The following is a 24,740-nucleotide window of genomic DNA, read 5'->3' as shown; positions in this document are numbered from 1 at the left end:
CTGTCTGTGCCTGTCTGTCTATCTGGCTGTCATTTTCTCTGTCTGTCCGTCATTCTGACTGTTGGTCTGTCTATGTCTGTCTTTCTGTCCATCTGTCTGTATGCCTGTCTGTCTGTTGTTCTCTCTGTCTGTCTGTCTGTCTGTCTGTCATTCTCTCTGTCTGTCTGTCTGTCTGTCTGTCTGTCTGTCATTCTCTCTTTTGGTCTGTCTATGTCTGTCTTTCTGTCCATCTGTCTGTATGCCTGTCTGTCTGTTGGTCTGTCTGTTGTTCTCTCTGTCAGTCTGTCCATCTGTCTGTCATTCTCTCTTTTGGTCTGTCTGTCTGTCTGTCTGTCTGTCTGTCTGTCATTCTCTCTTTTGGTCTGTTGGTCTGTCTGTTGTTCTCTCTGTCTGTCTGTCTGTCATTCTCTCTTTTGGTCTGTCTGTCTGTCTGTCTGTCTGTCTGTCTGTCTGTCATTCTCTCTTTTGGTCTGTCTGTCTGTCTGTCTGTTTGTCTGTCTGTCTGTCTGTCTGTCATTCTCTCTTTTGGTCTGTCTGTCTGTCTGTCTGTCTTTCATTCTCTCTTTTGGTCTGTCTGTCTGTCTGTCTGTCTGTCTGTCTGTCTGTCTGTCTGTCTGTCTGTCTGTCTGTCTGTCTGTCTGTCATTCTCTCTTTTAGTCTGTCTGTCTGTCTTTCTGTCATTCTGTCTGTCTGTCTGTCTGTTGTGGAGGGGAGTGCTGGTCTGTGTTGAAAGCCTCTGGGCATCGTCCACCCAGAAAACCATGTGCCAATCATCTCATTTGGAAATATCTTGCCCTTGCCACACAGCTCATACAGGCAAGCCATGGCAAAGTTGACAGACGGTCTTATCATTCAGGGAACCGTTCCAAACCATAAAGACAGAGTTCGCTTCAGTCTGGCTCTGGGTTCAGCACGTAAGTTTGTTCCAGAAAATGAAGTTTGAGTTCACATTTAGAAAATGCATTCACACATCCACCACACGGACGATGTAGTGATTTGTTGATCTTTTCACATAAAGTTTTTAATAAATTAAAAACCAAGAGAGACATAAAAGGCGGAAGGGACAAACGCTTGAATTGTATGTACTTGGTAAGCTCAATTACTGACAGTTATCAGGGTCTTTATCTGACAGAAAAACTCCACATGTGACTGAATTCTGTTACCCTTTCACATCACGTCGTGACGCAAACTCAACCAATGGCTTTGAAAACAAACAAAAAACCCCACACAAATCTTTCACAAACGTTCAGTGCCCGAGACAGATGCAGATGAGGGGACGAGGGGAGAAGCATTATCGTGAAATCATTTTTAATGTCCCCTTTGTGCTATCAACCCCCACCCCCACCCCCCACCCGGCTGGCCCAGACAACAGGCAAACCATCAGGACAAACTACACGACAAAGTTTCGTTTCAAATATTATGTGTAAATGTGCACAATGTTGGTCACTTGCATCCTCCTGTACCAGTTCATACAAAATACTGCGCCCGCTGCCGTCGCCTCGCTGTCTCTCGCGATGGGGCGCCGGCGAGTCTGGACGTTCTTGAATGGAGCGCAACTCCTCGCGTTGCTCGTCTCGTGTGATCGAAGGCCTCGGGTGGAGAAAGGTGGACGTTCACTGCAACATGTCAGCACTGGGGGACCATTACTCACTTTTACATCTTTATTTAAGCAGGTGGGCAAGTTGCGAACAAAACTGCATTTACAGTGACGGCACGGGTAAACCAAGGCAAGAGGTCGCCCCCCCCACCCCTGAGATATGGTGACTGACAGACACTCCAAGCCCTCCGTCCCTCGCTACCTCCTAAGCCAGGGGTGGGCAGTCTCATCCAGAAAGGGCCGGTGTGGGTGCAGGTCTTTGTTCCAACCGAGCAGTTACACACCTGTGGCCCCAAATCAAGTTCCCCAGCAAAGGCTCCATCTACTGGTTGATTAGCGGGATCAGGTGTGTGACCGCTTGGCTGGAACAAAGACCTGCAGCCACACCGGCCCTTTCTGGATGAGATTGCCCACCCCCCGGTGTGGCGCAGAGTCCAGATCAGACAAAGTTCAAGTGTGTGTCCTTGTCCACGCCGTAGCTCTCCTTGTGCTCCTCAAACAGGTCGCCGAGCTCGTCCATGTACCGCTGGTGAAGGGCGTCGAGTTCTTCAGTGGTGGGCTTCGGATTCTTCTCCACCTCGATCGGTCGCCCCACTGCCAAGAGGTCAAAGGGCACAGCGTCACACTCCAAGTCATTGCAGGTTAGGACTTGCAAACCCTGTGTTTGACTTGACCACATGCCTGGTTTTTCTTATCTCGACTACGATAGCGTATATTGTGATGGGCCGCCGAGCAGACACACTAGTTTCTCCGGGCGAGCGGCTGCCGCTGAGGGTTGCAGCACACGTTTGATGCACTGTAGATTACACAGAGTTCAAACCGAGGGCACGTCTCTCTCTCTCTGTGTCAAACAGGGACATTATTAGACCCATAAATTAGGGTCGGAGGTAAGAGCTGAACCTAATAACAGCAGGCTCTTGCAACACGGGTGTGTAGGAGGGCTGTAAAGAGGCAATTATTTGATGTGCTGACGAATTTTCTGCTGAGTTTTCTCGCTGGGCTGCAACACAGTCCAACGGGGAAAACAGTTTAAACCTCTTGTTGTCCACGGCTTCAAATATTTTATATATTCTATATCGGTAATGTGGGTATCTTTCGTCTGACTGCCATAAAAAATAACATGGATGGCTCCATACCAATAAAAATGAAATGAATGATCATTACTTCCATTGAATTGCGGGTGTTTTATTCAAACCGGCACAATCTGTGGTCTTCCCGGATCAAATATGACCCCATGGTGCAATAGGGGAATGGGTCATAGTATTGCAGATGAACACACATACACACGCACACACACGTACAAACGAGCTGAAATTTTTCTGAAAAGTTCAAGTTTTGAGAGGTGGAAACTAACGTTTTAAGTTCTGGAAATAAACGTTGACCGTTCTTTATCAATAAAATTGATTGGCTCTTTGTTTGCTCCCTGTTGTTTGTGAATAAAATTGCATCAGTTAACTCTGACCTGGGGATATCCTGGCTAATATTTGACATACACCAGTCTGTGATAATCCAAAAAAAATTGCTCACAATTTCTGCTTAGTTTACTCAAAAACGAGGTACAATTTAATACCTAACTTCCCCTCGGGGGATGAATAAAGTATTCCGATTCTGATTCTGGTCATTTCATATAAATGAGGTCTACTGACCATACATTCCAAATAGATGTGTAAAACCTGTAGTGATGAGTTGGAATGAAGTTGGCTAAAAAGGTGTAACACAGAATAGGATGTTAATTTATATTTTATGCTTTATAAACCATACATCCATCCATCCACCAGTGAGCCAAACCACTTCTCCTGCTCTCGGGGTCACGGGCTTTATAAACCAGCATCCCCAGACTTGTTCGCACAACAGACCAGTTTAATATTGACAATACTCGTGTGGACCACCCAAGGGGGGGGGGAGGAGGAGGAGGAGGAGAAGAAGAAAGAAGATGAAGATGAAGAAGAAGAAGGAAGAAGATGAAGATGATGATGAAGAGGAAGAGGAAGGAAGAAGACGAAGAAGACAAAGAAGAAGATGAAGAATTCTAGATGATGCTCATGTTTTAATGAGATCCTTTTTCAAAAAAAGGGGAACCTATCCTTTAACATCTTCCTTAAATTCTCGTCAGCTGCAGATTTTACAAATATGATTTTTTTTTTAATATGGCCATCCTGTCATTGCCTGTTGCAATTGTCAGTGACCGGGGTCCCCGTCTGTTGGTTTAATTGGAGGTGGGGGGGGGGGTCAGTGATCTATCATACTGCCTGTCTGCTGGTTACATCAGGTTGATGAACCTTCCTCTGTGGCGACACAATTTTACTCACGTTCGCTGATATAACAGCTGGCTTTGCCAATCCACTGACATAGAACCAACTGCCAAAATCAACAGCTGGTTGGGAAATGAATACAGTGACCATGTGACTCCCTTTCTATCTCAACAGACAAGTTCGGAAGCAAGGTAGCCCGCTTCATACAAGGCAGCTTCGTCTTCGAGCTCATGGCACTGACTCCATTTATCCAAACCAACAGCACGGGAACCACATCTAGAACACCTGGCATACAAAAATGAAGAGACACACAATACACTGTTTACTCACCCACTGTGTTAATGGGCTTTCTGTAGGGCATGAGTCCAAAGGAGTATTGGAAAATGCCACGCGCGTGGAAAAGAGGCAGGGAGATACCCATGATGCTTTGTAGTCGCTCCTGTACCCATCGGAGCCAGGTGCCTTTTGGATTTTCCACCTGATCGAACACTTCATTTTCTCCGAAGGAGAAGACCGGCACCAGATGGGCTCTAGAGTGAACATTTTTCAAAAATTAACATTTCTCTGAATTTTCCTCCCACAGCTGATTCTCATTATAGACAACAGTTACGTACTCTACCTTTAGATCTGAAGCTATCACTAGTGGTTTTATCGCTCGCGCCCCTGCGCAGCACTGAAAAACTTTAGCCCACGCCCACCTAATTGTGGGGCCCCCACCTACGGCCATACTCGAGTGTATTCTGAATCGAGGCCATACAGTCGGCTCCCAATAACTGCTTGTTCTTCAGATGTTTACGGAGCCAGTGGGGCCCAAATCTTGCAGCAGTAGCTGAAGAAGAATTGTATGGCCTCGATTCAATATGTACGCAAGTATGGCCATGGGTGGGCCCCAAAATTAGGTGGGTGTGGACTAAAGTTTTTCAGTGCAAGGGATAAATCCAGTAGCGCTAGCTTTAGAGGGCGAAGCCGACATGAAATAGAACTTACTGTGCGCCTCTGGGAAATTCCCATGTGAGAGGCTTGAACAAGGCTCCATTTCAGGTGGCCACAAGAAAAACGAACCAGCCCTCAATAGCTTGACATGGTAGCAATAGCTTCAATAAACCCTGAGTAGCAGATACATAAGATATCTGAAGGATTCTGCCCTGTTCGACAAAAACCATCTATCACTTTTTGGCTTCAAGTCCTTACCCATGTTCAATGGCCAACTTAATGAAGCCTTTCTTATTGGCTAGAAGCACGTTATAGGTCCCAGGGTGTGCATCAAGGGCCTCCGGGGCCCCGCCGACTGCTATCACAACAGCATTGCCACCTCCCCTCTGGCGGAGCAGATAGCTAGCACTCTCCTTGTCAGATGGCACCAAACCTGGGACAACGCAAACATGGTTAACAGGTCAGACTCAAATTGGCCATGAACTTGACACAGTGTTCATCCATGCCCAGGCAATGCAAAGTCGTTACAGCACTACAATACACGTAGCTTCAGCAAAATGCCAACAAAAGCAGCTAAAACATTGACATTATAGTAAAATTCAGCTTGTCATGCAGTCACAAATCAAAGCTGCGATCCATAATATAACTCCATCAAAAAAGCATTATTTTATCCATCTGGACCATGCAGTCAGGTTCCATAATGCTAACTACCTTCTTCACCTCGATCACTCTCCGGTCTCCGTATACTGCTGTTAACATTTTTTGGATGGGTAGGACAAACACTGGTGCAGCGGCAAACACGTATGTATTGGAAACAACTCCAGCAAGAAAAAACATCAAAACATGATGCTGATGTGGCCATGCTTCTGTCAGACAGATGATCAACAATACTGTGGAACAAATGTGAGGGTGAGCTGATGGCACACAAGCCACAACGGCTGCTACAGCTTGTTTGTAGTCAACAGACTACAGTGTCAGTGAGGTCTATTTCTCTCCGGCTCCTACATCCAACGATATTGGAATGCTGTTCTACTGTGTCATTGATCAATTGTCCTACAGAATCGCCACATCTCATCACATTTCAAATGGATAAAATAATGCAAAATCCTAGGACTGCAGCTTTAAATCTCCCCAGGTTTAAAACCAATGCTCCTGACCTGCACACATGATGTAGTCTCGGAAGAACGGGGTCCTGAACCACAGGGGCAACATCAGCAGGTGGCTGTTGAGGCCCGGGAACAGCTGTCTGAAGCCTGTGGCATAGGTGCAAAAGTTTGCGAAGGCTCCTGCCACAAGCACCCCATGTGGATGAAAACCCAGCACATAGTTGTTTTTGGGGTCCAGGTCAGCTGTCTTGATCAACTGGGCGAGAGGAGAACAGGTTGCCATTAAACTGTGACGATGACCCCTGATTCCTGAGCCCAAGGCCAAAAATTACACACCCAGAATAAAAATGGCTGTAGCCCTTCCACACTTTTGAATACGTGCATGATCGTGGTCTCTCCAGAAAGGTAACCCCTTTGAGGTTTGTTCTTGAAGTGTCAGATTTAACCCAAATATCACTGAAACGGAGTTGTAGAAGCTGAGAACACAGCTTCTGCCAAAAGTCTTACTAGTTGCTGTTTCAAATTTGATTATACAGTATCAAAATAGCAGCCTGTTTTCACAACGACTATGCACAGGCAGATCTCTCCAACGCCCATCCAGAGTCTCCAAACGGCATGTTTGTTTCACAATCCACTTCTTTGTTTTCACGGGGATCATCATGACAAATAGCTGTAATTCATTAATTAAGCTTTCTTTATTAATCCCCTCGGGGAAATTTATTTACTGTAAATTAACCCATCCTAGCCGTGGTCTGCGTAGCTAGGAGCAGTGGGCTGCTGCCTTCATGCTGCGCCCAGGGACCAACTCCAGTTCTTCTCCCACTGCCTTGGTCAGGGGCACAGACGGGGGTATGAACCCCAACATGCATGTTTCTTTTTGATGGTGGGGGAAAGCGCAGCACCTGGAGAAAACCCACCGCAGACACGGGAGGAACATGCAAACTCCACACAGAGGACGACCTGGGATGATCCCCAAGGTGGGACGACCCCGGGGTTCGAACCCAGGACCTTCTCGGTGTGAGGCGACAGCGCTAACCACTGGGCCACCGTGCCGCCCATTTATAACCTCTGAATAAAGAGCACTGATTTTCTAGCTCTCAGACAAACCGCTTTACTCATAATGTATGCGACAGATACACCTCTAGTCTTATTCAGTCCAAACCTATTTGAGAAAATGAGCAGTTATCAAATATACCATGTATACCATACTGTAATCTAGCCTTTCTTTTTTTAATATATATATTGTGGTGATACACAAATGAGGGCAGATTCACCAGGGGCTGCTGCCCCTTTAAGGCGGACGTTCAGAGTGATGACGTAGGCACTGCTAGGGGCGGAGCCATGTTTGCAGCAGCCTAGCGGTTGGTTAGCTGGTTGCGACTCGATCTCAAGCATGACATTTATCGCAGCTGTCAGTGATATTGGGATAAAATTGTGACAATCGCGCTTTGGGGGAAAAAAATGAACCCTATATGGCACCTTGAGTGTGAGTCGAGCACAAGTTGAGCTTGTGTGAGTTTTGTAAGCCAGCCTGTCCAGAATGCACACCACTACATTGGCTTTTACTTGTGCAAAGAGTTGTATGTACTATAGTCCACCTTTGCACTGTATTTCAGGGGGCTGCTGCTGCTGCTTTGCACACACGTGTCAATGTTTGTTGTGAAATTCTGCAAGCTGCCAAAATGTACCTCTGCACTCATGTCCCAAAGACAACTTCTATTAGATTTAATCTTACTTAGAAATAAAAAGAGATTCTGATGTTAGAGAGAGAGAGAGAGAGAGCCAGAGAGAGAGAAAATGAGTATTGGACGCACACTGGCTCCATGAATGCCGAGGTATAATTGTACCTCCACGTTATGTTAGAAATCCTTTTCATTGCTCACAGAATTTAAGTTACAGGGTCGGATGTTTCGCCTTCCCAGCCTCACCTGTGTGCCTTTCACCAGGATCACCCGGAATGGTATGGAAAGAATAGATACAGAGGGCAAAGGTCACTGTTAGGAGCCAAGCGTGACCTGGCACGCGCTATAGCTTATTCTGCAGAGCGATCATCGTCAACACAAATCACTCCCTCCGAGTCCGTATCCGACATCAGTGTTTTGAAGCCCCTGTCCTCTTCTCACCACATCCACACCCTCAACCTCTGAGCCATGCTTTCTTCTCAAGGACTAACAAACCCATTTTCATCCCTCGCTTACTGGTTTTACCCATTCAGTCCATTTTAGTGGACTCTCTGTCCCTGTCTCTCTGTTCCTGTCTCTCTGTTCCTGTCTCTCTGTTCCTGTGTCTCTCTCCCTGTCTCTCTTTTCCTGTCTCTCTGTTCCTGTCTCTCTGTTCCTGTCTCTCTTTTCCTGTCTCTCTGTCCCTGTCTCTCTTTTCCTGTCTCTCTGTCCCTGTCTCTCTTTTCCTGTCTCTCTGTCCCTGTCTCTCTGTTCCTGTCTCTCTTTTCCTGTCTCTCTGTTCCTGTCTCTCTGTCCCTGTCTCTCTTTTCCTGTCTCTCTGTTCCTGTCTCTCTGTCCCTGTCTCTCTTTTCCTGTCTCTCTGTTCCTGTCTCTCTTTTCCTGTCTCTCTGTTCCTGTCTCTGTTCCTGTCTCTCTGTTCCTGTCTCTCTTTTCCTGTCTCTCTGTTCCTGTCTCTCTGTTCCTGTCTCTCTTTTCCTGTCTCGCTGTTCCTGTCTCTCTTTTCCTGTCTCTCTGTCCCTGTCTCTCTGTTTCTGTCTCTCTGTCCCTGTCTCTCTTTTCCTGTCTCTCTGTTCCTGTCTCTCTTTTCCTGTCTCTCTGTTTCTGTTTCTGTTCCTGTCTCTCTGTCCCTGTCTCTGTCTCTCTGTTCCTGTCTCTCTGTTCCTGTCTCTCTGTTCCTGTCTCTCTTTTCCTGTCTCCCTGTTCCTGTCTCTCTGTTCCTGTCTCTCTGTTCCTGTGTCTCTTTTCCTGTCTCTCTTTTCCTGTCTCACTGTTCCTGTCTCTCTTTTCCTGTCTCTCGTTTCCTGTCTCACTGTTCCTGTCTCTCTTTTCCTGTCTCTCTTTTCCTGTCTCTGTTGCTGTCTCTCTGTTCCTGTCTCTGTTCCTGTCTCTCTTTTCCTGTCTCACTGTTCCTGTCTCTCTGTTCCTGTCTCTCTTTTCCTGTCTCTCTTTTCCTGTCTCTGTTGCTGTCTCTCTGTTCCTGTCTCTGTTCCTGTCTCTCTTTTCCTGTCTCTCTGTTCCTGTCTCTCTTTTCCTGTCTCTCTGTTCCTGTCTCTCTGTTCCTGTCTCTCTGTCCCTGTCTCTCTTTTCCTGTCTCTCTGTTCCTGTCTCTGTTCTTGTCTCTCTGTTCCTGTCTCTGTTCCTGTCTCTCTGTTCCTGTCTCTGTTCCTGTCTCTCTTTTCCTGTCTCTCTGTTCCTGTCTCTCTGTCCCTGTCTCTCTGTTCCTGTCTCTCTTTTCCTGTCTCTCTTTTCCTGTCTCTCTGTTCCTGTCTCTCTGTTCCTGTCTCTGTTCCTGTCCCTCTGTTCCTGTCTCTCTGTTCCTGTCTGTCTCTCTGTTCCTGTCTCTGTTCCTGTCTCCTTCTGAAGAAGTGTGTCATCAAGTCAGAGCCATCCAGCATTGAGACCCAATACTTTTTACACTTTTTTATGGATCCAGTTAACAATCTACTGGAGAAGAAAAAAAAAACAAGCTTTCAGGACTCAGTAAAAAGGTACTCAGGGGCGTCCGGGTAGCATGGCGGTCTATTCCGTTGCCTACAAGACGGGGATCGCCGGTTCGAATCCCCATGTTACCTCCGGCTTGGTTGGGCGTCCCTACAGACACAACTGGCCATGTCTGCGGGTGGGAAGCTGGATGTGGGTGTGTGTCCTAGTCGCTGCACTAGCGCCTCCTCTGGTCGGTCGGGGCGTCTGTTCGGGGGGGGGAACTGGGGTGGAACAGCGTGATCCCCCTGGTGAAACTCCTCACTGTCAGGTGAAAGGAAGCGGCTGGCGACTCCACATGTATGGGAGGAGGCATGTGGTAGTCTGCAGCCCTCCCCGGATCGGCAGAGGGGGTGCAGCAGAGACCGGGACGGCTCGGGAGAGTGGGGTAACTGGCTAAGTACAACTAGGGAGGAAGAAAAGGGGGGAAATCCAAAAACAAAACTACTCAATCAATCGGTGCAACTTTATTTGTACGGCACGTTTCACACATCGTAATGCAGCTCACATTAAGTATAAGTGGCCGAGGAAATAACGATGAAAGGAGAAAACAGAGTACTGTGTTTTGTTGCGGTCACGCCAATAAAGCCATTTGAATTCGAGTAAAAGCAAAACAAGGATAAAAATAATATGTAAAAAAAAGTCATGACTGACGTGAATAAACGTGATTCAGTACAAACTGATCAGATTAAAACAGACAGAACCCATCACTAATGAGCAGTAGATTAAAAGCTAATTAATACAAGTAGCGGGTAGCTGGGTCATTACGGGAAATCGGGCCGTGAGTTTCATGAAAACGGGAGGCTGGCGTATCTCACGAGGTTAATGTGCCTTCCTGCAGGCTGTAGTTCCTCGTTACAAGGTTAGTAATTAGCTCAATTTTCTATAATGGACACTTTATCCACACGCTATTTACCAATCCTTACCAGACCCTCCTGGTCGTGCCCACCGGCAACCAAGACCCGCACCTCTGAAACGGTGCATATGCAGACATTATCCACAGCCCAGTCATGTGCTGGGAAAACGGAGCTCGCATCGGAAAAGTACATTCAGACTTACTTCATCTGAACGCATTCAATCCCCCCTTTTACTCGGGGTTGCGTTTCGGGCCCATAGGCACCTCCGAGGGACTCGCGCAACACGGGATCAGTTGGTGAGGTCCTCCGCTGTGTGTCGGTGTGATTGGAGACGGTGGTGAGGGAGCCGACCTCAGTGAAATGAATGGGGCAATTTTTGAAGGGCACAGTTTCCGTCGACTCTAACATAAGCCCTTTATTTTAGACCTAATGCAGCGTAGAGTCAGATGACGCCGGAGATGATCGAGGTGAGTCCGACACGTGGGACGAGCGAGAAACCCTGAATTTAGGTTTCTTCCTTTGCCGAACAAAGGCGGTGTTGATACTGTCTCCGATGTGACATTTTGTCCACCCGAATTGGACAGAAATGGGGAGGAATTGAGGATGGTTTAAGGAGTGCTCCTACATGATAGGAACTCGGCTGCAGGGATATCTCGGAGGCCCTGCGTTATATTAAGCACACAATTCAGAAGTACCGAGGCATTAAAAAGATACACGTTAAGTGCTAAATTAACATCTAGAGTACAAAAGTGTATAAAATGCGGTGGGTATCTGTCCGTCGTATGTAAAAATGGTCTCAGAAATTCCCCGTAAATATCTTTGCTGCTGTGGAAAGGTGACCAGAGGCGACCAGAGGCGACCAGAGGCGACCAGAGGCGACCAGAGGCGACCAGAGGCGACCAGAGCCTTTGATATTTCAATAACTAACAGGCCGTGTAGGCCATAATTCTCATCATGGCCTACACGGCCTGATGAAAGGCCATGTATGATTAATTATGGCCTACACGGCCTTAAGAGAGGGTGTGTAGGTCATGGTTCTCAGCTACACTCTCTCACACACTACTTAGCCCTGTCATGGCCTGGGGGGCCTGTCCAGGGTGTCTCCCCGCCTGCCGCCCAATGACTGCTGGGATAGGCTCCAGCATCCCCACCACCCTGAGAGCAGGATAAGCGGTTTGGATAATGAATGAATGAATGAATGAATATGAAAAACCCAATTAAGGTTATCGCTTTATGGTTTCATGGAAATGACCCCTTTAATTAACAGGCCTGTATATTTTATTATTGTTTGCAAGACTCTGATTAGTACAATGTCAAATATTGTGAAATTTAAGCTAGGTTCAGATAGCCACAGGTACTCAAACACCTAGAAAAAGGCTTACTGTTGTATCACATCTTTTATATGTATATATACGTATATATATATATATACATATAATCCAGTGAGTCAAGTAAATTCTTTATGAGACAGTACAAGCCTGTTTCATGCCATAAGCAATCATCAGCTCTCAATTGTTAATAGTTTTTTTTATATATATATATATATATATATATCTATATAAACCAAGTCAGTGTGCACACATAATCAAAACTAGAGGTTTATGTACCATAAAACTGCTGTTCTGTTTCCTGTTTTTAATATTTTCCGGCTTATGAGCATAATAGTGGGTATACTTCACAAATTATAAAACACTGATGAGCCAAAACATTATGACCACATGCCTAATATGCTGTTGGTCCTCCGTGTGCCGCCAAAACAGCGCCAACCCACCGAGGTGTGGACTCCACAAGACTCATGAAGGTGTCCTGTGGTATCTGGCACCAAAACATTAGCAGCAGATCCTGCAAGTCCTGTAAATTGAGAGATGGAGCCACCGTGGATCAGACTTGTCAGTCCAGCACATCCCACATTGCTCAATCAGACTGAGATCTGTAGAATTTGGGGGCCAGGGCAACATGTTGAACACTTCATCCTGTTCCTCAAACCGTTCCCGCACAAGAGGCCACTGCCATCAGGGAATACCCTTACCATGAAGGGGTGTACCTGGTCTGTACAATGCTTAGGTGGGTGGCATGTGTCAAACTGACATCCACATGAGTGGCTGGATCCAGGGTTTCCCAGCAGAACCTTGCCCAGGGCACACACTCCCTCCGCTGGCTTGTTATCTTCCAGCAGTGCATCCTGGTACCATCACTTCCCCAGTTAAATGGCACCCACATACACGGCCATCCACGTGCTCAAAAAGAAAATGGGAGTTATCGGACCAGGCGACCTTCTTCCACTGCTCCAAGGCCGCTTAAATAGAATACTTCATGAACTGTACTGCACGGTGGGTCGGTTTCTGTCTCAATGAATTTACCAAGCACTGTTCTGCCGATGAGAGTATAGCGTATAGATTACTGACTACTGCAACTGTTCTCTGTTCTCTCACATCTTTTCACTCTCTGAATGATGTCTTCTCCCATCTCTTCTCCTGTGTATGTGAATGGTGTGATGTGAGTCTTCCCCGTGTGCATGTGTAGTCTGTCCTCTTCCCAGGTCTACATGGTGATGATGGTGGCATGGCTCAGGTCCTGGGCTGTTCCGGTGGCATCTGAACACTGCTTGGCATCCTCCTCATCATATTCTTCATATAGCTTTCAGTGTTGTATTCTGTAAATTGTGTTTTATTCTGTACACACAACATCCATTGCACATATGTCCATCTTGGAAGAGAGGGCTCTCCTCTGTTGCTCTCCCTGAGGTTTCTTCCTATTTTTTCTCCTTGTTAAAGGTTTCTTTTTTGGGGAGTTGTTCCTTATATGATGCGAGGATCTAAGGATAAGCTATTGTATTGTTGTAGAGCCCCCTGAAGCAAAATTGTAATTGGTGATGTTGGGCTACACAAATAAATAAATTGACTTGACTAGATAAGATTTCCATGTGAGTTTGTCATCCATTATTACACACAAAAATCTAAATTCAAACGCTCTTTCAATATGAACTCCATCTATAGACACTGGAACTTTTTCATCCTTTTTTGATTGGCAAAAACCATATACTTAGTTTTGTTCAAATTTAATGATAACTTATTTTCATCAAACCATCTTTTAAATTTGACAATTTCACTTACAGTGCTTTCTGCTAAAGTTTTAAATTCCTCACATATATCATTGATATACAAAATAAAAAGTTTAGGGCACCAAATCGGAGCCTTGTGGGACTCCACATTCAATTTTCATACACTCAGATGTATTACTAGCAAACTGTACATATTGTCGTCTGTTATCTAAATAGCTGCTTTACCAATTTAGAACTACTCCTCTCACACCATACACCAATCAGCCAAAACATTAAAACCACTGACAGGTAAGTGAATAACACCGATCATCTCGTTACAGTAATGCCTGTCATGGGGTGGGATATATTAGACAGCAAGCGAAAAGTCAGTTCTTGAAGTTGATGTGTTGGAAGCAAGCAGAAGGATCTGAGAGACTTTACCAAACTGTGGTGGCTAGATGACTGGGTCAGCGCATCTCAAAAACGGCACGTCTTGTGGGGTGTTCCCGGTATGCAGTGGTACAAGGAAGGACAACCAATGAACCGGCGTCAGGGTCATAGGCACCCAAGGCTCACTGATGCATGTGGGGAGTGAAGGCTAGCCCGTCTGCTCCGATCCCACAAAAGAGCTACTTTGGCTCAAATTGCTGAAAACATGAATGCTGGCTATGATAGACAGGTGTCACTACACAGTGCATCGCAGCTTGTGGTGTTTAGGACTGCGTAGCTGCAGACCGGTCGGAGTGCCCATGGCACCCTGTCCACCACTGAAAGTGCCTACAATGGGCACGTGAGCCTCAAAATTGGACCATGGAGTAATGGAAGAAGCTGACCTGGTCTGATAAATTACATTTTCTTTTACATCATGTGGACGGCAGGGTGCGTGTGCGTAGTTTACCTGGGGAAGAGATGGCCCCAGGATGCACTATAGGAAGAAGGCAAGCCGATCAAGGGAGTGTGATGCTCCGGGCCACACTCTGCTGTGAAACCTTAGGTCCTGGCATTCATGTGGCTGTTGCTTGGACATGTACCACCTATGTAAACATCATTGCAGACTAATTACACCCCTCCATGACAACGGTATTCCCTGATGGCAGAGGCCTCTTTCAGCAGGATAATGCGCCCTGTCACACTGCAAAAACTGCTCAGGAATAGTCAAAATGACAAAGAGTTCAAGGTGTCGCCTTGGCCTCCAAGTCCTCCAGCTCTCAATCCGGTCAAGCATCTTCGGTATGTGTTGGAAGAACAAGTCCCGTCGATGGAGGCTCCACCTCCCAACTTACAGGACTTGCTGCTAATGTATCGGTGCCAGACACCAGAAGACACCTTCAGAGGTCTTGCGGAGTCCATGCCTCATCGGGTCGGAGCTGTTTTGGCAGCACGAGGGGGGCCTACACAATATTAGGCAGGTTGTTTTGATTTTTTTTGGCTGATCAGTGTATATATGTAATTTAGGAATTAAGATGGTATGATCTGTGGTATCAAATGCCCTTTTTTTAATAAATAAATACCCCTATTCTGTATTTATTTGCTATCGCTGTTGTCATTTCTTCTATTATATTCATTAATGCTAAAGCGGAGGGTTGATTTTTTCAGAAGCCATTCTGACTCTCATTAAGCAATTTATTCTTTTCAATAAAAACATATAGTGTTAGTACAAACAGTTTTTCAAACACTGGAGAAGTGTGAAGGCAAAGACGCTGGTCGGTGGGCGGGTAGTAAAGCTGCTTATCGCCTGTTGTAGAAGGCGGAAAAACCTTTGCTATTTTCCTTCTGGAAAAATTCCTGTATGAAAAGCAGGACTGAAATATAGCTCCGAGGGCTGGTTATGCAGTCACTAGTTTTTTTTCTCTCTCACTATGATCATGTCGATCCCATCACTATCAATTGATGTTTTATCTTTGGGTTTTGCTCACTTTGACTTGCCCCATTCCAGCCACCCTATATCTGCCCGTCATTAGGTTCTTAACAGAGTTTTCAACTTTAGGCCCAACGTTTACAAAGAAGGAATTAAGTTCAGTTTCCACTTCATTCATGTTTTCATAACCTTATTTTTGTCATTAATGAAAGAATTGGGTTCTATTCTGGTTCTATTTTTATATCTGGTTTTATTTAGCCCTGTGATGGCCTGGCGGCCTGTGCAGGGTGTCTCCCCGCCTGCCGCCCAATGACTGCTGGGATAGGCTCCAGCATCCCCGTGAGCTTGAGAGCAGGAGAAGCGGTTTGGATGATGGATGGACGGACGGATGGATTCCTTCTTGCCTTGTCTCATTATAATCGTCAACTTATTTTTGGAAACCTTGCATTGCTTTGAGGCTGCATGGTGGCGCAGTGGTAAGCACGGTGGCCTCACAGCAAGGCGGTCCTGGGTTCGAGCCCCGGGGTTGTCCAACCTTGGGGGTTGTCCTCTGTGTGGAGTTTGCATGTTCTCCCCGTGTCTGTGTGGGTTTCCTGCGGGGGCTCCGGTTTCCTCCCACAGTCCAAAGACATGTAGGTCAGGTGAATCAGCCATACTACATTGTCCCTGTGGGTGTGTGGGTGTGGGTGTGGGTGTGTGGAGGGGCCTTTGATGGCCTGGTGGCCTGTCCAGGGTGTCTCCCTGCTTTCCGCCCAATGGCTGCTGGGATAGGTTCCAGCATCCCTGCAGCCCCAATTTGGATAAGTGGCTTGGATAATGGATGCATGGATGGCTGGATGGATGGATGGATTCATGGATGGCTGGATGGATGGATGTATTGCTCTGCAGCAGTCTGTGTTCTAAGTTTAATGAAGTCTCTGCAAAGATTGCTTTTCTTGTTGCGTGCATCTTGTAAGCCCCAGGTTATCCGAGGCTTTGTACGGTAACTGTATGGATGTTTACACGGTGTCGCCGGGCAGTGGTTCTCATACGCCGGTAAGAAGCGGCGCCTCAGAAACGTCCCATGAGGTCATCCCTGAACTTGTTTACTGCGTCATCACACATCCATAGCGACTCTCCTCCTTCTTTGACAATCATATGCTGCAAATACAGATAAATGGTCGCTTTTGTCATCCAAAGGAGCCGAATCAAGCGCAACTGGACTTGGTATGTATTCAGCTCCTTTGGATAACCATGACCTGGATGAATGAGAACATTCACAGACATGTTGCTTTTGTCCTTTATTAATAGCCCATTTTTAACATCGTTCTCCACGGTAGTGTAAACTACTAACAAGACACGTTAGCCCCTAACTAACGGGTCTGACCCTTTAGCCGAGCGGTTAGTGACGTCGCCTTGTGGTGCAGTACACTCCGTATCGAATCCCGCACCGGGCAAGAAAATAACCGGTTACATTGGTGGCAGCGGCGGGATCCGGAAATGTGCAGATCCTCAGAAGTTTCTTCGGAGCGCGGGAAGAACAGAGAGCGAGGGCGCGCTTCCGGGGAGGGTGACGACTGTAAACTAATAATAAAACACGTTAGCCCCTAGCTAACGGGTCTGACCCTTTAGCCGAGCGGTTAGTGACGTCGCCTTGTGGTGCAGCACACTCCGTATCGAATCCCGCACCGGGCAACAAAGTAACCGGTTACGGTATGTCCGTCTGTGAATGTTCTCCATGGTATTTATAAAAGAAAACATTGTCGATTAGCGTCACGCGAGTGGAGGTTATTCCACCGGGCTTGGCGGTGGACGGGTCGAGCCCCGGGCTGCGCTGTGCGACGCACCCCAGAAAACCGGGTGTTGTCCTGTGTTCAGGCGCAGCGGGGAGGGCAGCATGAAAAGCCCCACAGACTGGTCGTTGTTTTACTTTCATGCGGCCTGTTCGCTGACTCTCCCGAACCATCTCTAAACGTTTCCGCATCCGACGCCGGTGGTCTGTACACGCAAGTCACGACGACATTTCTCATCCTTTCCGGTTCGATTTCCGCGACGACGCGTTCAGCTAAATCATCAATTACAGCGGTCACGTGTTCTCCGCATTTCCCGTCGCTGCCCGCGCACAAGGACACGCCCCTTCCTTCTGGTCTGTCACGCCCATCCCCTTGTTGACTACGCCCTCTGTGTGGTTGATCACACCCTACATCTGATTGACCACGCCCCTCCTCTATAGTTGGCCACGCCCTTCCCCTCTGGTTGGTCACGCCCGTCCCCTTGTTGACTACGCCCTCTCTGTGGTTGGTCACACCCTACATCTGATTTACCACGCCCCTCCCCTACAGTTGGCCACGCCCCTCCCTTCCGGTTGGTTCCCTTGATGAACTGTAGCTCATAACCCTCAGTATGAAAATCGACCCGTCTCTCTTGATTTAACCGTGTCCGGGATAAGCCATCCCTTTCAGTTCCCTTTCAGATGGGTTCAGAGATTCAGCGACCTCAGTGACGTTTGCTTAAAGACTCCTCCTGTCACTAAACCGATCATCGGTAAAATGACGCGGGTCTGATGAAACACATGACTTTCGGATCGACACCGTACTCCAGATCACACATTTCCTGCTCTGCTCCGGGCAGTCAGATCTTGAAAAGACTTGGCCTCCCAGTGGCTGCGTCCATTTGTTTGTTTCAAAATAGATTTGGATACCTGCAGGGCATTACACTCCCGGGACAAATGTAATGATGACGATGATGATGATGATGATGATGCTGATGATTATTGTTATTATTATGAATATTATGATTATTGTGATTGTGGTAGTTATATTAGTTTATTCCATCCATCCATCATCCAAACCACTTATCTTGTTATAATTTGCATTTAAATGAATTTAGAATTAAAATCAGTTGAGATGCTGTCGTTATAACTGATTCTGCTGTTCTGCACCGGCTTGGTGTGGATGCGCTCCTTGGCTGCGCTTCCCCTTCACTGTGACGCGCTTTGCGTGTCAAGATAAAGCGCTACATAAATTCAATCCATCATTATTATCATTTTTATTGTAGCGAATTCGGGGGACAACGCACCCACCAGAACTGCCGCGGCCGGGACGCGAACCCGTGTCGCCCGCACCGCAGGTGACATCGCTAACCGCTAGACTAAAGGGTCACACCCGCGAGCCGGCGGCCAGCGTGTCTTCTTATCCGTGCACGTTACACTACTACTATTATTATTATTATTATTACTTTCAGTCCTTTGGTCTTTCCTGCCGCTCTAGAGAATAGGGTAACGTCTTCACACCAAACATCAGTTCACCTGCTGGTGTTGTGAAAATCATGTCCAATATTATGTCCGCCATGGATATGGTTGCCATGACGAAGTCTGGCGTGTGTATGCAGTACCCACTCATGGCCACAGGGGGGACAGAACAGCTGACGCAGTGATATAATCCAACACAGAGCGTGACACTGTTTCCATGACGTTCTCTCAGCCACAGCTGATCAGATCCCGGCTGCCGGGGCTTCATTAGCTAATCGGGAGGTCCCGAACGCAGAGAGGGTGATGTTCCGGGTCGGGGAGGGGTCGGGGTGGGGGGGGGTCATTAGATGGGAAGCGTCAAATAATTCCACGGTGCCCGGAGCACAATGGACATCACGCTAAACAAAACCAAACAAAAGTGTCATCACAAACAAAGCATACATTCATTAACCACAGCCTTCACAGTAACCATGGAAACAGCTAACAGCGTTAATTCCCGGAGGGAGGGAGGGGGGGGGTCGAGTTTTTGAGCCGCTATTTGAACGAGGCAACGTTCAGGGTAAGTGTCATGGAAGTGTGACACTTAATAGCCAATAAATAAAACTTAAGTAACGAGATAAAAGGGTTTTATCTGGTTATCGGCTGCAGTTATGACACGTTCATGATATCTTTTAACCCTGCCTGTCTGTCTGTCTGTCTGCTTGCCTACCTCCCTGTCTGTTTGCCTGCCTGCCTGCCTGTCTGTCTGTCTGTCTGTTTGTTTGTCTGCCTGCCTACCTGCTTGTCTGTCTGTCTGTCTGTCTGTCTGTCTGTCTGTCTGTCTGTCTGCCTGCCTGCCTGTGTGTCTGTCTGTCTGCCTGCCTGTTTGTCTGCCTGCCTACCTGTCTGCCTGCCTGCCTGCCTACCTGCCTGCCTGCCTGCCTGCCTGTCTGTCTGCTTGCCTGTTTGTCTGCCTGCCTGTTTGTCTGCCTGCCTGTTTACCTGTCTGTCTGCCTGTTTGCCTGCCTGCCTGTTTGACTGTCTGCCTGCCTGTTTGTCTGCCTGCCTGCCTGCCTGCCTGTTTGCCTGTCTGTCTGCCTGTTTGCCTGTCTGTCTGCCTGCCTGTTTGCCTGTCTGCCTGCCTGTTTGCCTGCCTGTTTGCTTGTCTGCCTGCCTGTTTGCCTGTCTGTCTGCCTGCCTGTTTGTCTGTCTGCCTGCCTGTTTGCCTGTCTGCCTGCCTGCCTGTTTGCCTGTCTGTCTGTCTGCCTGCCTGCCTACCTGCCTGCCTACCTGTCTGCCTGCCTGCCTGTCTGTGTGCTTGCCTGTTTGTCTGTCTGCCTGCCTGTTTGCCTGTCTGCCTGCCTGCCTGTTTGCCTGTCTGCCTGCCTGCCTACCTGCCTGCCTACCCGACTGCCTGCCTGCCTGTCTGTCTGCTTGCCTGTTTGTTTGCCTGTCTGTCTGCCTGTTTGCCTGTCTGTCTGCCTGCCTGTTTGCCTGTCTGCCTGCCTGTTTGCCTGCCTGTTTGCTTGTCTGCCTGCCTGTTTGCCTGTCTGTCTGCCTGCCTGTTTGTCTGTCTGCCTGCCTGTTTGCCTGTCTGCCTGCCTGCCTGTTTGCCTGTCTGTCTGTCTGCCTGCCTGCCTACCTGCCTGCCTACCTGTCTGCCTGCCTGCCTGTCTGTGTGCTTGCCTGTTTGTCTGTCTGCCTGCCTGTTTGCCTGTCTGCCTGCCTGCCTGTTTGCCTGTCTGCCTGCCTGCCTACCTGCCTGCCTACCCGACTGCCTGCCTGCCTGTCTGTCTGCTTGCCTGTTTGTTTGCCTGCCTGTTTGTCTGCCTGCCTGCCTGTTTGCCTGTCTGCCTGCCGACCTGCCTGCCTACCTGTCTGCTTGCCTGTTTGTCTGCCTGTCTGCCTGCCTACCTGCCTGTCTGTCTATTGATCTCCTCTGCTCCGTTTCAGCACAATTGACAGCGCCGTTATCTGCCCCCTGCTGGCCTGACGAGGGCGTGACTGACCGACCGCTGTTCAGCTGGCGGCATCACTGGACCTCGTGACGCGCACTAAACTCACGCGCTCCAGACGTCACTGGGTGAGCTGACGTCTGTTTACCTGCTTGAACCGGTAGACCTCGACTCTCACCTTGATGGGGAAGTAGTCCCTCATGTGGTCCCAGACTCTCATGCCGCACAGGAAGGGCACCCGGCGGCCGCCCCGTGAGGGAGTGTCACAATCGATGATCCACCACGCGACGTACAGAACGCTGATCAGCCAGAAGCGTGTGAAGAGGAGGTAAAGGAAGAGGAAGACGCAGGTTGGTGCTGGAGAGAGATGGTCGCCAGACCAAACAAGCCTGTTAGCAGAGCCGCGCCAGGTAACCGCGGTACCGACAGTCACACTGCTGACGACACTTTGCGTCACAGAAGGTGGAGGAACCCCCGTTTAAAGGAGGACCTCATACGTCACGCCGATACTATGTATCACCCAGCACCTAGCTAGCGCACTGACCAGCATACACACCCACATCCGCCCTCCCGCCCGTACACGCGGCCGGTGTAGGAACGCTCGACCCAGCCGGAGCTAACGCGAGGGTTCGAACCGGCGATCCCCATATAGGCGACGGAATAGACCGCCAGACTGGCGGCCTGACCCCCCGCCTGCCGCCCAGAGACTGCTGGGAGAGGCTCCGGCATCCCCGCCAACCCGACTGGGATAAGCGGCTTGGAGAATGAGTGAATGAGTGAATGAGTGAGTGAATGAATGAGTGAGTGAGTGAGTGAGTGAGTGAGTGAATGAATGAGTGAACGAATGAGTGAATGAGTGAATGAACGAGTGAGTGAATGAGTGAGTGAATGAATGGATGAATGAGTGAGTGAATGAGTGAGTGAGTGAGTGAGTGAATGAATGAATGAGTGAGTGAACGAGTGAGTGAGTGAGTGAGTGAGTGAACGAATGAGTGAATGAGTGAGTGAATGAATGAACGAGTGAGTGAGTGAGTGAGTGAACGAGTGAGTGAGTGAACGAGTGAGTGAATGAATGAGTGAATGGGTGAATGAATGAGTGAGTGAATGAATGGATGAATGAGTGAGTGAACGAGTGAGTGAATGAATGAGTGAATGAGTGAGTGAATGATAACAGTACTGGATACATTTCAACACCGAGCCCAACCGGGGAAACCCTCCTCCCTCCCTCCCTCCTCCCCCCCCTAGCGGTACGCAGCGTATCCGGGCGGGCTAACACAGTAAGCGTGTGATAGTTACTGGTACTTGCGTGCTGATGGGTGCGCATACAAACACGCCTCGTGCAGCCTGGGGACCAGTAATGTCCTCCCGCCAAACTCTGCCACCTTCAGTCCACAAGTGGTATTCTTTTGGAGGGGCTGCTCTGACCAAAGGTCAAATGGTCCTCACCCTGTCACCACTGATGCTTCACATGTCCACAGCACCAACAGGCAGACATGTGAAGACGCGTCCTTACTTGTATTTAACTGTGATACCAACATCGCCGGTTCGAATCCCCGCGTTACTTCCTGCTTGGCCGAGCGTCCCTATATTGGCCGTGTCTGCGGCGTGTGTGTGTCCTGGTCGCTGCACTAGCGCCTCCTCTGGTCCGTCGGGGCACCTGTTCGGGGGGAGGGAGGATTGGGGGGGAATAGCGTGATCCTCCCACGCGCTACGTCCCCCCCTGGTGAAACTCCTCACTGTCAGGTGAAAAGAAGCGGCTGGCGACTCCACATGTATGGGAGGAGGCATGTGGTGGTCTGCAGCCCTCCCCGGATCAGCAGAGGGGAGGTGGAGCAGCGACCGGGACGGCTCGGGACAGTGGGGTAATTCAGTGTTTCTCAACCGGGGGTCCGCGAACCCCTAGTGGTCCGTGGTGTAATTGCAAGGGGTCCGTGAAAATAAAATATCTTTTAAAAAAAAAGATCCTATGACGTTTATAGAAATAGGATTATTTTACTCAAATGTGACTGAGACCTTTAATTGACCAAGTGCAACTGGGGGGTGGGGGGGTGGGGGGGTTCCAAAAAGAAAACAAAACCGTGATTATGCAAGCCTCTTCTCGTTCAGCAACCCATTTCTTGTGACCAAATCGGTTATAATTAATTTTCACCCCAATTCAAACCTACTATGATACTAATTATAACTTAACCCGCTCTTTACCTCCCCCCTCCTCCCAACCGTCTTTTTGACCCCCCCCCTCCCCCCAGCGAGCTGAGCTCTTCGATCTTTTAAACCAGTGGTTCTCAACCTTTTTGGGGTCCTGGACCCCCTGCGTATTTTTGATCTACCCTGAGGACCCCTCCACCTGATCTTGGGGGAGGGGGGTTGCAATTTGATAGAAACAGTAGAAACTGCATTTTAAATTGCATTATAGCATTTATTCACTCTTTGGGGCAAAAATAAGAGCTTTCAGTTGTAACTTAGATATAGTTAACAAAACAGAATTCTTATGCAGTAACTTTCAGATATATGTAACAAAACAGAATATGTATTCAGTAACTTTCAGATATATGTAACAAAACAGAATATGTATTCAGTAACTTTCAGATATATGTAACAAAACAGAATATGTATTCAGTAACTTTCAGATATATGTAACAAAACAGAATTTTTATGCAGTAACTTTTAACAATGCAAACGGGAGCGAGATCTTATTAAAATACAATAAATTACACTTGTGAAACAGATGTAATTAGAGAAAAAAGTCCTGTTACCCTTTATAGTTTAGGTAGATAAAGGTCTCAGTCACATTTGAGTAAAATAATCCTATTTCTATAAATGTCATAGGATCTTTTTTTAAAAGATATTTTATTTTCACGGACCCCTTGCAATTACACCACGGACCACTAGGGGTCCGCGGACCCCCGGTTGAGAAACACTGTTTTAAACTATAGCATCATGATTAGATCTATTTCTCTGGTGGGTGGGTGGGGGTCCTGTAATCGACTGGCGACAAGCCCAGACTGTCTCCCCGACTCCAGCCCCCCCCCCCCCGCAACCCTGAATTGGATTAAGTGGGTACAGATAATGGGTGGATCTTTGTAGCTTTATCAAGCCTCACTCTTATTTCCAGTGGCGGCTGGTGCTAAAAAGGTGTGTGTGTGGGGGGGGGCGCTATTTAGCTTGGCCCAGCACACCTGACAGCTGCTTTAATGTCCACACAGTCACAGAGTTATTAATATGGACAATGTAGCCTAAAGAGTTTATCAGGGGTCGTAGACGGTGGATGACTGGCAGTTGTGGTGGGTGTGAACATGATTGACAGCCATGAGAATTGTCCAATCACATCAGATCAAAAAAACATTAAAACAATATGCTGCCAATAAAAGCGGGAGAGTCTGGGGCGGCCCGTGGAAAACCTGAAGAAGCCAATCAGACAGCAGCCTCGGGTCACCTGCTCGCCACAAGTTTGAGGGCTTACTACATAAGGTGTGGTTTGGCCGGCGCCCCTCACCCAGGAAGTATATGTATTCAGACAGAAACCACCCAAACACCATCTGACCCCATATTCAATGCTGCTCACAGGCGCTCACAGACTGACAGCACGTTTATTTCATCACTATTTGCATCATAAAACTACATTATATTTAACATGTTTAAGCAGATTTCATCTCTTGATATTTGAGGGGGGGGGGGCGGCACCCCAGCGCTCTGTACTGGCCAGCCGCCACTGGTCACATGTCCACAAGCAAACTAACGCGTCCATACTATGAAGCAAAATGCACACACACGGGAACACTCACCTAAAGCCAGGAAGGAGAAGACCCACTGCAGCACGGCAGCGGTCTGCAGCCTCCGCGCGAGGGGGACGCTCCTCGGGGCGAAACTGATCTTCATGTTTTCCGAGAGGAAGACGGCGGAACGGAGGACTCGGAGGACGAGCTGAGAACTGCAACGGGTCCAAAGTCTACTTCTTCTTCTCCCTGCCCACCATCTCCCGCCTTTGATGGCCTTATCTCGGCAACCCGGCGCTGGGTTTGTTAGTCAGGCCTTATCTCACATGTCCGACCTTTGACCCCGGTAGGAAGAAGCGTTGCATGCACGACAGCGTGGACATCAGACAGCAAATGTCTCGAAGGCAAAGGGACGTTTGTGTGCATCGAATTCACTGCATCGCCACTTCCTGCGTGGGAGGGCCAGCCGCCATCATCCATTATCCACACCAGGATAATGAAGCAGTGTTCCCTAGCTGTGTACCCACATGTGGGTCTGTCTGGACCAGGAAGCAGTGTT

General features: G+C 48.2%; 1 protein-coding gene across 1 annotated transcript; it reads right to left on the bottom strand.

Annotated features, from left to right (window-relative positions):
- Window positions 1–1,353: 1,353 nt before the first annotated feature.
- mogat2 (monoacylglycerol O-acyltransferase 2) lies at window positions 1,354–24,419 on the bottom strand. Its single transcript, XM_056285140.1, has 6 exons — window positions 24,251–24,419; window positions 20,647–20,825; window positions 5,940–6,144; window positions 5,041–5,215; window positions 4,180–4,379; window positions 1,354–2,191 (listed from the first exon to the last, which is right to left on the bottom strand). The coding sequence occupies exons 1-6, from the start codon at window positions 24,342–24,344 to the stop codon at window positions 2,037–2,039; spliced, it is 1,008 nt and encodes a 335-aa protein (XP_056141115.1). The 5' UTR covers window positions 24,345–24,419; the 3' UTR covers window positions 1,354–2,036.
- Window positions 24,420–24,740: the final 321 nt, after the last annotated feature.

Source organism: Lampris incognitus, chromosome 8 (assembly GCF_029633865.1).
Source record: "Lampris incognitus isolate fLamInc1 chromosome 8, fLamInc1.hap2, whole genome shotgun sequence".
Classification (NCBI taxonomy): Eukaryota; Metazoa; Chordata; class Actinopteri; order Lampriformes; family Lampridae; genus Lampris; species Lampris incognitus.
Note: the sequence above shows the minus strand (reverse complement) of the source record. Positions and strands in the feature narration are given on the sequence as shown.

Coding starts and splice junctions, on each gene's coding strand:
- mogat2 (XM_056285140.1), bottom strand. CDS start 24,344: ATGAAGATCAGTTTCGCCCCGAGGAGCGTCCCCCTCGCGCGGAGGCTG. Junction 4,380..5,040: donor AAGTTGGCCATTGAACATGG/GTAAGGACTTGA, acceptor TGTTCACTCTAG/AGCCCATCTGGTGCCGGTCT. Junction 2,192..4,179: donor AAAGCCCATTAACACAGTGG/GTGAGTAAACAG, acceptor ACCTCTTGGCAG/TGGGGCGACCGATCGAGGTG.